Source organism: Theobroma umbraticum, unplaced genomic scaffold (genome assembly GCF_002168275.2).
Source record: "Theobroma umbraticum cultivar Fairchild unplaced genomic scaffold, ASM216827v3 scaffold_12.1, whole genome shotgun sequence".
Classification (NCBI taxonomy): Eukaryota; Viridiplantae; Streptophyta; class Magnoliopsida; order Malvales; family Malvaceae; genus Theobroma; species Theobroma umbraticum.
Genome location: NW_018397269.1, coordinates 3244853 through 3261422, shown reverse-complemented (window position 1 = coordinate 3261422; position 16570 = coordinate 3244853). Strand labels below are relative to the sequence as shown.

The 16570-nt window shown below is 34.4% G+C and overlaps 1 protein-coding gene across 1 annotated transcript; it reads left to right on the top strand.

The window, feature by feature from the left end:
• ABO6 (DEA(D/H)-box RNA helicase family protein) lies at positions 1-15748 on the top strand. The gene is made up of 19 exons (XM_021440940.2): positions 1-388; positions 519-673; positions 795-882; positions 986-1222; positions 1716-1811; positions 3367-3555; positions 3685-3844; positions 3933-4063; positions 4829-4999; positions 6297-6569; positions 8589-8783; positions 9221-9424; positions 10003-10072; positions 10483-10631; positions 12021-12329; positions 12418-12477; positions 13452-13604; positions 13695-13805; positions 14775-15748. The coding sequence occupies exons 1-19, from the start codon at positions 179-181 to the stop codon at positions 15234-15236; spliced, it is 3423 nt and encodes a 1140-aa protein (XP_021296615.1). The 5' UTR covers positions 1-178; the 3' UTR covers positions 15237-15748.
• The last annotated feature ends 822 nt before the right edge of the window (positions 15749-16570 follow it).

The window sequence follows — 16570 nt, the reverse complement described above, 5'->3', positions numbered from 1 at the left end:
TCCCAAAACCCTAAATCAAATTATCAAACGCTATTCAAACAATTGAATAATCTTCCCCATTTGATTTTGATAAGTTTTTTATTGGGGTTTTGCGAACAGAAAGTATAAGAATTTGTTGTATTTATTGAATCATTGAATTGAAATCAAATGCTTGAAAAATGAGACTCTGCTGCCAACAATGCAGAATCCGAAGCTAAGAGGTCTCCTTTTGGGATTCAATTTCACTCACGCCAGAGCGAACACCTTGTTTGATTCACTGCTTTTTCTACTCCCGAATTCTTCTTCTTCTAATGCTAGGTTTTGTCTCCCAAAACGACGGCGTTTCTGCGGGTATGCGGCAGAGCAATTCTCAGATGATGAATACGAGTGCGATTTTGAGAGCCATAAGGTCCTTTTTGTTTCCCCTTTTTTGAGAATTAGCTTATTTATTTTAATAATATGTATGGTAAAGAAGGATAGACTTGTTTGAATCAAGGCTGGAAATTGATCATTTATGTGATATAATTTATTGATATTAGGCGTCTTCTTCTGTTGCCAACATTGATGAATGGAAATGGAAACTCAGCATGCTCTTACGCAGTGAAAATGACCACGAAATTGTATCTAGAGATAAAAGAGATAGGAGAGACTATGAACAGATATCAAACCTTGCCAACAGGATGGGACTTTACAGGTTTGTAACATCTCTATTGTGTATAACATTATATTTGATGCACCGATAATATATGTTAAGATATATTCTTCATGAGAAAGAATGATTCTAGGCCCCGATTACGTGTTCTTATTTTTTTCAGTGAAATGTATGGAAAAGTGGTTGTTGCAAGCAAGGTTCCTCTTCCTAACTATAGGCCAGATTTGGATGATAAACGGCCACAACGGGAGGTAACAAGTTTCGGGAGCTCCTGATAAGTTTTATATTCTGTGTAGCTTAAAAATAATTTTTCCAAAATGGAGAATTGAAATGTTTGATGGTTTATTTCTGTAGGTTGTTGTACCATTAGGCTTGCAAAGGAGGGTTGAGGGTTTACTGCAAGAATACCTTGATCGACTGCAGTTAAATTCTGGGAACGTCAGAGATAATTCAGACAATGCTAATTCCATTGATCAGGCTGAATGTGTGAACCCAGATGAGAATCCAGATTATTTCCTGGATAATTCTGTTATGGAAAAGGTTCTTCAGAGGAGGAGTTTGCGATTGCGTAATATGCAAAGAGCTTGGCAGGTATGATCTTTTCCCTTTTCTTCTAATTTTTTCTTATCTGCAATGGGAAATAGCTTTGCAGGCATGGCTTGCTAATTATTATTGTTTTTCCTTTAATGCTTTTGATATGTTGTCAAATTTGCTTCTTTACTTCGGTAGCATTTGTATCTTTTATTTTCTTGCTTTTGTGCTTTCTAAGATATACTTTCAGGGTTTTCTTCTTTCCCCCTTAAAAAAAAGGCATATTCATCTTTGGTTTTTCCCCCTGTACTTTGTATAAGATTTATCTGTGGATGTGACGTTGTATTTATCACTAAAATGGTTGTACTGGTATCAGTACCTGAAATGTTGCAAACGTCAGCAAGCATTACTAGCATAATATGTTTATCATGATTATTATTCCGAGTAGTTATTTAATGAGTATAATGAGTACCATGCACTTGCTGAAGAGTTGGGAAAAAGTGAACAAGAAACCTTATCTATCTTTATGATCAGTTATCCGTTTTATTTTCAGGAATCACCAGAAGGCAAGAAGATGATGGAATTTCGAAAATCTCTGCCTGCATTCAAGGAAAAGGAAAGGCTGCTTCAGGCAATAGCACGCAATCAGGTTTGAGTGTGGAACTTTTTGCTCATTTTCAGTAAGCATATCATATCAAACAGACTACCATTATTGCTGAGAGATTTCCTTCTGTTCACTGTTTTGTTTCGAGAAGTTTCTGGTTTTCCATTTCTTTGAATTTGTTTGGTTTCATCCTCCTTATGGATTTGATTCATTGTACACAGATGGCTTGTTTTTTGCTCTGTTGATTATATTATAATTATCACAGCAGATCTATCTTTACCGATACTTAAAAAATGACTCCAGCCGGTTCTCTGATTGGTAGCTGGCAGTGATACTTGCTTTCTTTGGCTGCAGCACTTCAGTTTGTTATGGCTCCATATTGCTGCTGTTGAGCCCGCAACAAAATAAATTGACAGATTCTTTTAATTCTTTGCAACTGATATATTTGCTCCTCCCAAACTTTCTCCTGTTAGAACAAAATTAAAGCACCGTGGTGCAGGCCGCAGGCTAGTTCATGATTAATATTGATTTTGAATTGTATTAGCATATATATATGTGTGTGTGTGTGCGTGTGTATTCATATATGTTAAGAAAATTGAAGTCACTCGATAATCTTTAAAAGTAAGAATTATACCAGTCAAATAGACATCTTTCTTGCTACAAAGACTGACTGAATGACTGGATGTTTGTTGAACATATATCAGGTTAAAGTTTAATTGGTCAACCATAGGATAATGGTGTTAACTTTTTGTAGTAAGAAATGTGAGAGGAATTTTAGGTCTTGGAAAAGCAAGTCAATTCAGGGTAGAGTCTATTAGAAGTTAGATTTGAAACAAGAATGAAGTCATAGAAGGGTATATAAATCAAAAGGAGAAGGTTCAACTGGTAAGAATTATTTCTATTTAATTTAGCAGCTTTCTTAGTGTCTCTGTTTCCACTAGGTGAAGAAAAATTCTAGGGATAAGGTCCTAATTTACCACTTTACCTAGGATGATGGATCAACTTTACCACCCATCTTTGAACAGGTGCAATTTTACCACTGTACTTTCTAATTTCGTTCAAAAATGGTCAAAAGTTTCTCAAAAAATATTCTTTTACTATTAACTTTTGACCATTTCTAAACCAAATTATAAAATACAGTGGTAAAATTGCATCTGTTAAAATATGTGTGGTAAATTTGATCCATCATCTTAAGTAGAGTGGTAAATTTAGACCTTATCCCAAAATTTTGGACTGTTCCATATTGTAATTCTTCCTGGTTTTGGAGTTTTGTCCTTTTTCTCTAGTTTTTTGTTTTCAGTTCTTCAAATTTATTGTGAAACAACGGAAAAGGTACATTTCCTTGTCTGTTATTTAGAATGCCAATTAATCAGTTTTTTGTGGCTTGTTTATCATGAAACATCATAAATTTGTATGCATGAATTTATAATATGTTTTCTATGCAAATGATTACTTTATAATTGCCCTGCATACAATGTACAGCAAACAAAAAAAGAGAATGAAAAACACCTCAGGAATCTCTCTATAGTTTTTACCATGCCTCATCTTATTCATGCCTGTGCTCTATAGTACCATTCTTAATTGTTTGCTACAACTGTAGGTCATAGTGATATCAGGGGAGACTGGGTGTGGGAAGACCACTCAACTTCCACAATACATATTGGAGTCAGAAATAGAAACTGGTCGTGGAGCATTCTGTAGCATAATTTGCACACAGCCTCGAAGAATATCTGCAATGGCAGTTGCAGAAAGAGTGTCTGCAGAAAGAGGAGAGCCTCTCGGGGAAACAGTGAGTCTTTTCTTTCTGAGTAGACAGGCACATGTGAAAAATAATATAAAATTCTTTGCTCAAAAGCATTTTTAATTTTGAAAATTTCTTTATTCTTGCTTCCATACTCCAACAGAAATTTTTTGGTAGGTTGGTTATAAAGTTCGATTAGAAGGAATGAAAGGGAAAAATACCCATCTGCTTTTTTGTACCAGTGGTATTTTACTCCGACGGCTGCTAAGTGACCGGAACTTGAATGGTATAACTCATGTTTTTGTTGATGAAATTCATGAACGAGGAATGAATGAAGGTGCTGTTCTAATAAACTCCTTTTGATGTGCTTCTTTCTTAAAAAGCAGTCAAGCATGATTCTTAATATTTGAGTTTATGTATTCCAGATTTCCTACTGATTGTGTTGAAGGATCTTCTTCCACGTCGTCGAGATTTGAGGTTAATTTTAATGAGTGCCACTTTGAATGCTGAGCTCTTCTCCAATTATTTTGGTGGGGCACCAAAAATTCACATTCCGGTAAGTCAAAAGTTCAGTTTTCTCTTTGTATACTGATTTGTGGTGTCTATTATTGTAGGTATTTACAAATAAGCAAGCTGGGAGTGTCATTTATCTGAATAATAAATTTTGCTTGATCATCTGTTTCCTTTCTATTTTAGTTGGAAATAAGAGTTTAGGTAGTCATGGTTCTGTTTTCATGCAATTTTTAGTTTTTATGTATTTTTGGGTTGGATGAGTTGTACCTCTAATTTACAAAAAAAAAAAAATCGTTGAATATTCTCTGGACTTCAATATGGAGTTGTCTCTTCATTCCAAATATGAAAATTTCCTCTCTCCACACACACACACACACACACACATAAATAAAGGAATTTAGTGATAGTTTTGAATGATGCAATTTGTCACCATTGTTACAAAACTTATTTTAAAGAGGATTAATATTGGGAACTTATTGAAATTTATAATAAATAAGAGATAAATTGTTGACTCATTAAAATAATAATAATGAAATTTTCGTTGCTGCATATAGTTATTCCATTTTTGTCTCCGGAAGGAGTTCATCAATTTTTATTTCCTACCCTGGTTATTTCTCTGGTACGAAAAGCCCTATAATTTGGGCTAGCATTTTTGCCCACCTGTTTTCATGTTTTTCTCTTTTATTGTTGCATCTATTTATGTTGAACCAGTTCGTGATTTATATATATTTTACTTTGGGTTTGGAGATGATCCTTTTACCCAAACTCTTCATTAGGCAAGTCTAAGTTTATTCATTTTATTATTTAGGGCTTCACATATCCAGTCAGGGCACACTTTCTGGAAGATGTGTTGGAATTCACTGGATATAAGTTGACTTCTTTCAACCAAATTGATGATTATGGCCAAGACAAAATGTGGAAAATGCAGAGACAGCTTGCCCCACGGAAAAGGAAAAACCAGATAACTGCCCTTGTAGAGGTACAGTATAATTTCTTGGTTATCAGCTGGAGAACCGTGGCATGTTTGGCTTGAAAAATTATTGTGAGATAATGTTTGATTCTAACCAGATAATGTTCGGTGTAGTGCAAATGAAACAGCTTTTGGAAAGATAATGTTTGATTCTAAGCAGTCTAAAATTTGTAGGATTATTGGCATTTGTCTCATGGATGAATAAAGTGATATTTTCAACTTTCTGATAATGGAATTTGTTGCGTTGAGCTTCAGCCCTTGAAGATATGACTTGTTGAAGGGGAATACAAACTTCAATTAGGCCAGTTTGGTATGCTGGGCTTCAGTGTTTTATTTCAGAGTTCAGACTCTTGTACTTAGAAGAGGCTATTGTACAAGAAAGTTAATTGTGTTTGGTAATGCATCTAAAAACTTAATTTTGCAATAAGTGCTAGATTCTTGACCTTTCATCATGAAGTAACTTTAAAATGAACCAAACAATTAGAAAAATGTTCATAATAGCTTTAAAGTAATTACGAGCCATCATAATACATTTCTAAACAAGCTTGCGGCAAATGTTGTGGTTGATTTTCATGGAGTGTGCTATTACTCACATGGCCGGTCTCCAATCAGATGAAAGTATGGTTGTATGTCCTTATACAAAAACAGGTTCCAATCCCACTTCTAATGCATACTGTTAGAATTCTGCTTCTTTGCAACTAAATTGACTTGCTTGGGGCTAAATAGCAGTTAAGGCATTAATGCGGCAAGATGAGGATCATTCCCTGTCAAGCCTCATATGAAGCTACCTTAGTATGACTGGTACTTGACGATGAGCAGTAGAGTGAAATTAATTTATTCATTGCATTCAGTTTGAACTTTCTGTTGTTCAAACAAAAGTATAGTCTTTTGTTGTAAGATGTAGCCATTTAAGTATTGGATTAGGTGATTGGAGCTTATTTGGGTTTGACATGCCTATTTAATTGAGGGTTTTGCAAATCATCTTTTGAGAGTTTACTGAGCAGTAAATAGCATTTCTTTACATCCTGTTTTTAATTCTAGTATGGTTTTAAAATAACTACCCTTAGCAGGCTGGTTCTTTTTTTATCTATATTATGATTGCTTAATCTATTTTCTTTTGGGTCTGATATGATTGCTTAATTTAAGGCATGGTTTTGCTGTTTTTATTTTTTTTCCTTTCATTTTCTTTGACACTAGTACTTGTGTGTTGTAACGTGTTTGATCAAAACCTGTTAAAGCTAAAATTTCATAAAAGGTTCTGTTTATAGCTCTGAATGTTTGGTCCTCTTTCCTCATATTTCTGCAGGATGCTCTGAACAAATCAAGCTTTGAGAATTATAGTTCTAGGGCACGTGATTCTCTGGCATGTTGGATGCCTGATTGCATAGGATTCAATCTTATTGAGGCAGTTCTATGTCATATATGCCGAAAGGAAAGACCAGGTGCTGTGCTAGTATTTATGACTGGTTGGGAAGATATCAGTTGTCTGAGAGATCAGCTTAAAGCTCATCCCCTTTTAGGAGATCCTAACAGGGTTCTGCTTTTAACATGCCATGGTTCCATGGCAACATCTGAACAGGTGGGTTTATTTTTGTTCTGTGAATCACCTGAAGTTTCAGGATGAAATTAATGCTTGAAGGTTTCAAAACCATTGAGTTACAGGGTCTGAAGGAGTGTAAGATAGGATCATTTGATCAGGTGATGAAAAAGAGTTTATAGGAGCATTTTTGGACATATGAAGTAGAGCTAACTTATATAGTTTTTAAAAGCAAAAGAAGTATTTTGGTCTAAATAATTAAAGTATCCACCTTTGGTTAAAATATATACTACAAAAACAATTAGATATCTATGACTTCACACACACACACACACACATTCATTTTTTAAAGGTTCTAGTCTCTTTCATTTGCTAGAAATTATTGATTATTAGGTCTTTTGAAAGTTTTTAGCAATGTAGTCAATCAAGTGATCATTAGGAAAGTCAGTTTCCATTTTATTTTGAAGCCTTGTTTTAAGAATTTTCATGACTAAAAAGGTTGCTCATTTGTCACAATTATGATATCACAATATATTACACTAATTTAGTTTTAGAATTTGTTTCCACATCAATGATCCTATGATATAAAAAATAAAGACCTTATGCTAAACAAAATTGCTTTCTCATTTTCCCATTAAAGAGTTAATCATTCAAATAAAATTCACGTATTTCATCATTAATTAATGGGTATTGAGCAGTTGATTTTCTGAAGAAAATAAAAAAATCTGTTCTGTATAATAAGAAATTGGAAACTAAAGCATAGCTAAGTTGGTCAGCCATGGATAGAAGAAAACTTAGTAGGCTCTGCATTCCAGAGGTTAAAAACCACGAAATCTTAAGGGTTTGCATTGAGTTGTTTTCCATAAAGATAAAGCATTGTTTTGTAGAGGGCAGGGTGAGGGGGAGAGATTGTCAAGGGTAAGGTTCGTCTGAACTTCACTACTGACTACATGCAACATCGTCTTAACAGTTCTTCTGGAGTTTATATGCCATCTGTAGCAGCTAGGTACTTAGCTAGCACCCAACTTGAGTTCTATTAAATTCTTTCATGGGCACTTTCAAGCTCAGTAATGTCTTGGTTCTTTTTAGCACAATGTTTGAGAGGTTGCAGTGTTATATTAACAGCTTTTAGACTCTTAACTTCATTTTAAAAATTAACAAGAAAGGAAAGAAATTTTAGAAAGTTATGTTGTGTGTCATGCGAGGGCAGAGAAAAGGTTAATATAAGTAATATTCCCAGTTTTGGACAAGAAAGAACCAAAATATGGGACAGTGGGCATATCTAACATTAATTCCCATTGAAGTTCAGTAGATCTAAACCCTATTTTATGGTTCTTTAATTGTGCATGTTCAGTGTCATGAATGTTTACTGGTTAAAAATTACTGTCTTTCAATTACTTTTTTCTTTTTTCCTTCTTTTTCTCCTTATAAGTTATCAATGTAGACATGAGCACCATACCTTCAGCTGTAAATTTACTTCTTTCTCTCTCTCTCTCTCTCTCTCTCTCTCTCTCGCTTCACTGCTTTGTGTTGGTTCATTACTCCATTTACCCAACAAACTGGTAATTTCACCAGCTTCCCCCTTCTATTAATTCTATGATCAATGAAAATGACTTAACAAGCCCCTTTAGTGAGACTATTTTTTAACAATTATTGTCCTTTTTGGTTAAAAAGAATGTGGAGTCCGAGCTGGATGTTTCAAAACTTTGTCATTAACACTGAAAATAAAATTTCCAAAATAGAAAATGCTGGAGAGGTTAAAAATATTGCTGAGATCTGCTATTCAATTTGGTAGCAAAGTAAATTGTAGAGAATGAACAGGAATGAGCAGCAGTGTATTACACAGACACATATATAAAATGAGCAGCCTTTCCTAATCAGCTCAAACTTATTAGCTCATAAACTTAAGAAACATACATTCTTGAACTCTCCCAAAGCAAAGCTACCATTAAATTGAAGTTTGTAAAATTTAAGAAATCAGAGGAAAACCTTATTGGAAATTTTTATGCTCTTGCACTAGTGCGTGTTATTCATTTGACTGTCTTCTGTTATTTTCTGCAGAAACTAATATTTGAGAAATCTCCTCCAAATATACGTAAAATTGTTCTTGCTACAAATATGGCAGAGGCAAGCATCACAATCAATGATATAGTTTTTGTGGTAGATTGTGGAAAAGCAAAAGAGACCACTTATGATGCTTTGAATAATACGCCATGCCTGCTACCTTCCTGGATATCTCAGGCATCAGCCCGGCAAGTAAGTATTCTTGTAATTAGGCTTATATCATTTGGATTTTCCTGTTATATTTAGAGTATACTCTGTATATGTATATCTCTATAATATATAATTTTGACGTTGTCAGTTGCTGGGTCACTCAATACAGAAGTTGTGTTCTGAAGTTTTTCAATATCCTAATTGTACATGTGTGCATATCCATTTCTCCAGAGTTGCTTCTTTGTGTTTGCTTGCCTGAGAGTATGAATTGGTTTTTCTGTGGCCTAGTTCAACCTGAGACCTTTTAAAGAAGGTTGATTTTTAACAGCTATTGGGATGTTTAAAAGAGTTAGCACTTTGTTGTGGACTCTGTTATATCAGCCACTATTTGAATTTTTTTTTTTTTGAATGTTTATGGTGTCTACTTTTCTCTTGTCATGGCTGATGTAAGTGGTGTTGGGTAATATTTTGGTTTGCAGAGGAGGGGTAGGGCTGGTCGGGTGCAGCCAGGCGAATGCTACCACCTATACCCCAGATGCGTTTATGAAGCTTTTTCTGAGTATCAACTTCCTGAACTTTTAAGAACTCCTTTGAATTCTCTCTGCTTGCAAATAAAAAGTTTGCAGGTTGAAAGCATTGGAGAATTCTTGTCAGCAGCTTTGCAAGCACCGGAGCCTTTGGCTGTAAGTATTATATGGACCTTTTACCATGTATGGTTTCAAGTATCTGAGTGTCTCCTACCAAGATTGCAATTTGAATTTTTTATGATTTCCAATCTTTGTTACAATTTTATTTTGCTCTTATAAGAGAACAAAGTTTCCAATTGAAGAACGATCAGGACTAATACTCCAGTGCAGGATTATACCATATGATGCCATTTGCTACTGCTTTGAGCAGCAACATGGAAATTCAGAAAAAATAGACTTATCCTTCTTGTTCTGAAAAATGGTATAAGAACAAAATTATAGAAATTTGCTGTGGATGAAAAATGTATGAGAACATGGGGATGTTTGACTCTAGACATAGTAAAAGTGGCTAACGACTCTTTTGACGTACAAAAGAAGAAAAAATACAGGGAGAAGAAACAATTTCTTACCATTGCATGCATGAATGCTGTTATACATTATGCATGCAAATGTGTGTGTATCCCTTCATATGCCTCTTCGCAATTTTGTTTTCTCTCTTGCCTGTCCATTGGCATTTTTGTTTTCATTTTTATAAATGCTGCACAATGAGCTGTTGACAAATAAATGAATGACAGGTCCAAAATGCTGTTGATTTTTTGAAAATGATTGGGGCATTAGATGAGGAGGAAAATCTGACAAATCTCGGTTAGTTTGCTATTCCTCTGCTGTGTAGATGCATTTTGGTATACATACTTTATACCTATTATTCCCTTAATAAGAAATTGAATGTCTATCTTTCCTTTTTGGGGTGTTGAAGAATTATGTTTTCTTTTTTTTTTTTTTTCTGAACACCTAAAACTAAGACTTTTCTAAATTCTACATTATTCTCATGATTTTTTTTTCAACTTTTTGGATTAAAAACTATAAAGCAGCAATAAATATAAGATATTTTTAAATTTTTAAACAAAAAACTATGAAGTCCAAGTTTTTGTTTTTTTTTTCTTTAACTCCTTGTAAATCAAATGTGGGCATTCAATGTGGAATGGTGGGCGTACTACCTTTGGTGTTGTTACTTATTTCCTTCTCTTTTGTGTTTTCCCCCTCCTCCCAATCAGGAAAGTTCTTATCAATGCTTCCTGTAGATCCCAAGCTAGGGAAAATGCTAATTATGGGCGCCATCTTCCGTTGCTTTGATCCTGTTTTAACAATAGTGTCTGGACTTAGTGTCAAGGATCCTTTCCTTTTGCCTCAAGACAAGAAGGATGTAAGTATATAAACATTAGTTTACTTGATGGAATTGAACTTTGTTATTTTACTTTTACATCTTTTGATATTGGTTTATATTTTTCAAGAAGTATGGCAAAGACCTGACTGGTGTGGTACTATCATATGCTTGTGGGGAATATTTGTATGAATATTTAGAATGGTTTCCATTTTTTTTCCCTCTAAATATGCTCCCTTCTTTGTCTTGCCACTCAAATCAAAATTGAGAAAAGAGAAATGTGACCCCTAACAACCATCACTTTTCTGCAGTTGCAGTATAAAATGCCTCTGCATCACTGGTTTTCTATTCTTTTTGTTTTTTGTCTTATTTTTTTTAGTTTCAAAATGGTTCAGCTGGAAACCAAAATAATGCAGGTTGTGGGGGGCAGGGGTGTGGTGCGGGCAGTGTTGGGGGCCATAATAACTTGAATGGCCGCCTGATCCCCACAAAAGAAAACCTGTTTGCTCTGAATGATTTTTGTTTTGATAGCTGTCCATCATAGTGCTATTTTAAGGTACAAGTTGAAAAGAAGAACTGCTAGTTTTATAGTGATAACCATGGATATGATATTTGGAGTCTGAAAATTGACTGGTAACAGCTAGAGGGATATATTGTAAACATCTCGTTTTGGAATGCTTCTGGAAATCTAACTAGAGAGAGGAGAAACTTTAAATAATGGCTACTGCCTTTGGGATAGTGCAAGAAAGCAAATTGTCTGTAATCATTTAGTTGGCTTCACAAGTGGAAATAACTGGGATATTGGAGCATTTTGTAGCTATAAAGCTTTCAGAGATTATGAATTAAGAATTTTCTTTGAAAAATATAATTGGAGCTTCTAAAGTAACCTATCAAAGTTAGCTGAACTTGGCTCAAATATATCTTAGCCATTTACATATATCCTTTCTCTCCATTCCTCTATGTTCAAAGGCCATGCTGGTTAAATATCAAAATCTTTTTCAGAGTGGCTCAAACTCCCGCCTGAAATTTGATTGGTTTTATAAGCTCAACCTACTGAAAGGAATTGGGGTGTGCTCTTGTTTCTCCTAATGAACTGTAAATTGTTTACATGTATTCTGTTATTCATAGCAAACAACCTTTTGAACTGTATATTAACCAAAGTGTTCTCTTCGTTATTGCTATTTGAGGCCCATCTCTTCTATGGCTTTATTTTTTGTTATAATGTCGTTAATGGTGTTGTCTTAATTTTTTTTTGGAATACTTAATTACTTTTATTTGTATAAGTTAATTTTTTAATGAGATGAGAGTTACTTTGCTAATCATTTAACAATGTAGGCTCACAATATTTATAGATTTTGCTCGCACTACCAATCCGCATAGCTGTTTTAATCTATCAAGTTTCTTTAGCTAATAATCCCTTTTTTGTTTTAGTTAGCTGGGACAGCAAAGTCAAGATTTTCGGCAAAAGACTACAGTGATCACATGGCTCTTGTCCGTGCTTATGAAGGTTGGAAAGATGCAGAAAGAGAAGGATCAGCATACGAGTATTGTTGGAGGAACTTCCTGTCTGCACAAACTCTTCAGGCTATTCATTCTCTTCGGAAACAATTTAGTTTCATTCTAAGAGAAGCTGGCTTGGTAGATGCAGATGCAGGCTCAAACAATAAATTAAGTAACAACCAGTCTCTGGTTCGTGCTGTCATATGCTCTGGACTCTTTCCTGGAATAACATCTGTAGTGGTAAGGGACCTTTATTGTCTGAAAATGCAGCTTCAATAAGTCTCACTGATTATATGAGATGACATACCATTGTGTGCTTTATGTGCAGCACAGAGAGACATCAATGTCTTTTAAGACCATGGATGATGGCCAGGTTTTATTGTACGCTGTAAGTGTAAACACCTAATCAAGAAAAATTAATGATACTATGTAATTTTGTTTTCAATGAAGATTGAACGTATACTTTGCTCCTAGGCAATCCATCTTTTTCATCAAAGGAGACAGCAGTTGCTAATTATTTTTTTTTTTCATTTATATTTTGACTCCTTTATGCAAGAAAGTTATTGCTTCTACCCATATTTCTTACTTTTTGAGGTCACTCTTTTTGTCTTTGACCTTATAGTTTTTAGTTTATTATTAGTTAAACTTTGGAAAAAATTCTTAAGGAATTCTAATTGACAGATTTTCATTCTTTTTTTTTTTTTAAAAAAAACAAGTCAAGAAAGTATTTAAAGTAACAAGGATCAATATTTAAAAAGTTTGGCCCCCAAAATACAAAAAATTGATTGTGATTTTGAGTAGTAGCTTATCTAGGAAATTCATGCAGTACCAACCTATCCAGGGGCTAGTTTGGGAATATTTTCTATTATTTATTGTAATTTCTTATTCACCCTACATGGACAAACTTATTGGTCATTTAACATGATTATGGTTAGTGTATAATGCCATATAAATTTAGGGTGGATGTTGTAAGGGATATATAACCCAGAATTACAAGTTTGTAACTATGTTGTTTAATGTTATGCCTTAGTTACCAAAAAAGAAAAAGGTGAATTTAGGGCTTTAGCTTGCATAACAATCTTCAGAGAAAACTTTTTTTTTCAGAGCTCTCTCCCTCTCTTTCTCATGCTCACACATATGCATCCAAGTAATTTCTGATAAATCCTTATTTTTCTCCTAACAGTCCCTGAATTATAAAACCTCTAAAACCATTATAACTAGGTTTTCACAATTATAGAAAACTCCTCTGGTCAGTAAATGGGCTATCACTTCCAGTGAAGATATTTTAGATGTTTTTCATTGCCAATTTAGATTCCAAATGCTGCTGCTATTGCTTGATGCTGGTAATGGTTTTTGCTTCAGAATTCTGTGAATGCACGTTACCAGACTATTCCTTACCCATGGTTAGTCTTTGGTGAAAAAGTAAAGGTCAACACAGTTTTCATACGTGATTCCACTGGTGTATCTGATTCTATATTGATGCTCTTTGGTGGTGCTCTAAGCTGTGGGGTACAGGTGATTTCATTTGTTGATGAGTACATATTATTTTCAATCCTAAGGAATTCAACTGCTAGGTATTTCTAATTAATCCCTTGGTTGTTCCAGGCTGGGCATTTGAAAATGATGCAAGGGTATATCGATTTCTTCATGGATTCTAGCTTGGCAGAGTGCTATTTGAAGCTCAAAGGAGAACTTGATAGACTTATTCAGAAGAAGGTGAGCTAGGATAGCTCAAACATATTTGACTGAAAACTTTTAGATGTCCTCTAACAAGATGCATATGCAACTCATATGATGCATTCTTCTAGAGTAGTAGAAATTAGAAAATATGTATTGTATTAATGCTGTGCTGGATTCTATTGCTTGTCTTATAATAACATTATTTTGGGTTACTTTTAAAGTGGTTTTTATGACTATATTTATTATGCTCTACTTTTTGGGGGTAAAAACTGTCTGCTCAAGCCTTGGATCTGGGAATTCAAGAGTGGAATAGGAATAGATTCTCTGAAAGTGCATCCTTTTTTGGACGATGTAAATATGTTCTTACATGGATGCACTTTCTAGTCTTTATCCTGTTTACTTTTTTTTCTCCTTTTCCTGTATTGTAACTGCAAACTTCTTTAGGTTTGTTTATGTTGTACTTCAACTAAGATTTTCCCTTATAGGTTTTAAAATATATAGTCAGAAATCGAATTCTTTTGCTTTGGTGTCTTCACTGTATTTATTTTATTAGCTTAATATATACTGCTTCAATTTGCATGTCAATCTCTTCAGGATACTTTGTTTGTGCTGCCTTATTGTTAATTCTTTGTTATCTTTGATTTTAGGATGGTTGCCCATTGTTTGCAAAATATCTGAATGGTTATTGGAAATAGGAAAGAACTTCATTGTATCAGTTGACTTTTAGAATCATTGAACCACTGCTTTTCTATTTTTCTTTCATCACATGATTGAATAACTAATTCAAAGATTTCACCAATTCAGGATTATTAATAGATAATTATTCCAATTGCTGGCTTTTAGGACTCAGTTCAGACATAGCATTGATGGAATTTTTTGATTCAGCTCCATGCTGAGGTGCACCAAATCAGAGCAGCTTACTGAATTAAGTTTTTGTTTTGACTTTTGTATTTTTTGCTTGATGTGTCCTTTGCTTCAAATGATATGTTGCCTTCTTATATGCAGCTTCAAGATCCTAGAATTGATATTCACAAGGAAGGAAAGTACCTTATGCTTGCTGTTCAAGAGCTAGTGTCTGGAGATCTATGTGAAGGGAGATTTGTTTTTGGCCGTGAATCCAAGAAGCCTAAGGATTCCACTGACAAGAGTAGATTCACAAAGGATGGAACAAATCCAAAGAGCTTGCTGCAAACTTTGTTGATGAGGGCAGGTCACTCACCTCCAAAATACAAGACGAAGCATCTAAAGACAAATGAGTTTAGGGCACTAGTGGAATTCAAAGGAATGCAGTTTGTGGGAAAACCTAAGAAAAACAAGCAGCTTGCAGAGAGGGACGCTGCTATAGAGGCATTGGCATGGTTGACTCATACCTCTGACAACAATCAAGATGAAGATGACTCCCCACTTGATGTCACCGACAATATGCTAAAACTTCTTGGGAAGCGTCGAAGATCAAAACACCGATAGGTTCTGTTTGTTGTTTGTGTACTTTTCATGGCAGCTGAGGTTTAAACAAAGAGAACTTTGGATATCCAGTGTTGATCGTAGTTCAAGTCGTTCTCATCAATTCATTACCTGAAGCCTGTAACATAGGATGTCCAATGATAGGGGGCTTGAAAGAGGAAGGGGTGAGGTCCACATCAGTTGTACGAACTTATTGGTGAAAGAAAAAATCAAGATCTCTAAGCAATACATGGTGTAAATTTCAGCATAAACAAGGGTTCAAAATATTGGGAAGCACATAAACATACAAGGTTGAAGCGGTTTCAGTTCAATTTTGTCACCTTATAGAACCAGTAGTACCTCTGTTGCAAGTGTGGACCGTCAAAGAAGGTGCTGGTGGCATGTATATGCATATAAGCTGCATATAGGTATGTAAAGAATTTAATAAAACATAGCTGTGCAATGACATTTTTTGCATGCCAAGATGTATGATTCATTCTTACTGGTAATTTATATTTATTTAAATGGGATCATCATGCACGCATGATAGAAGTTAGATTAGATGTTAGTCGTGATATTTGAGTCTTACGGTCAGGTTTTCTGTATTTTGTACTGTTTATGTGGGTGAATACTATCTGCCTGTCCAGCAAAGAGCTGGTCCTGGTGGTCATAGGCATGGTTAAAGAGTAGCAATTTTTCTTGGCGAAGCATTTCATAATTATTGTATATCCCTTTGTCTGTCCCTTTCTTGCCTTAAAACGTAGTCAGGGAGGCAACAGTGATCCCATTCCATATTGCGTGTAAGGGGCAAAAGATATTATAATCATGACATGAGTTGTTGTATTTTAATTTATGAGCATTAAATTCTATTAATTACCTTTAATTATTGTTCCAAGCCTAAAAGGGAGAGAAAGAAATTGACTAAAATCAATTAGTTTTAAATTTAGATTTATAATTATTTAAGCGAGTAATGTTTTTTTACTTGCTTGGAAAAGCTTTATACCAACCAAATTAAGGAAGAGAAATCATTACAAAGCATAATGAAAAGCTTCAATGTTCTCTCTTCTCTCTTAGTGGCTTTGTTTGTAACAAAGGATTGCTGATCCTATCAAGGCATATAATGAGTCAAAATTTCGTTACCAAGGTTTTCACTAGTATATTCAAAATCGGAAGTGTCTTTAATAAGTATTGTAGTGAATTTATATTATTTGGTTAAGTTTGTCATGTGTTAAAAACTTATATTCGAATTTATGATTTTTTTTATATTTTAAAACTTTTTAATTCAATTTTTTTTATTCGTCTCCTTCTTACTCTTGGAATTGGGGAAAAGAAAAAAAACTTAATGGCTTATTAATAGA

Coding starts and splice junctions, on each gene's coding strand:
- ABO6 (XM_021440940.2), top strand. CDS start 179: ATGCAGAATCCGAAGCTAAGAGGTCTCCTTTTGGGATTCAATTTCACT. Junction 4,064..4,828: donor CACCAAAAATTCACATTCCG/GTAAGTCAAAAG, acceptor TTTATTATTTAG/GGCTTCACATATCCAGTCAG. Junction 13,806..14,774: donor ATAGACTTATTCAGAAGAAG/GTGAGCTAGGAT, acceptor TCTTATATGCAG/CTTCAAGATCCTAGAATTGA.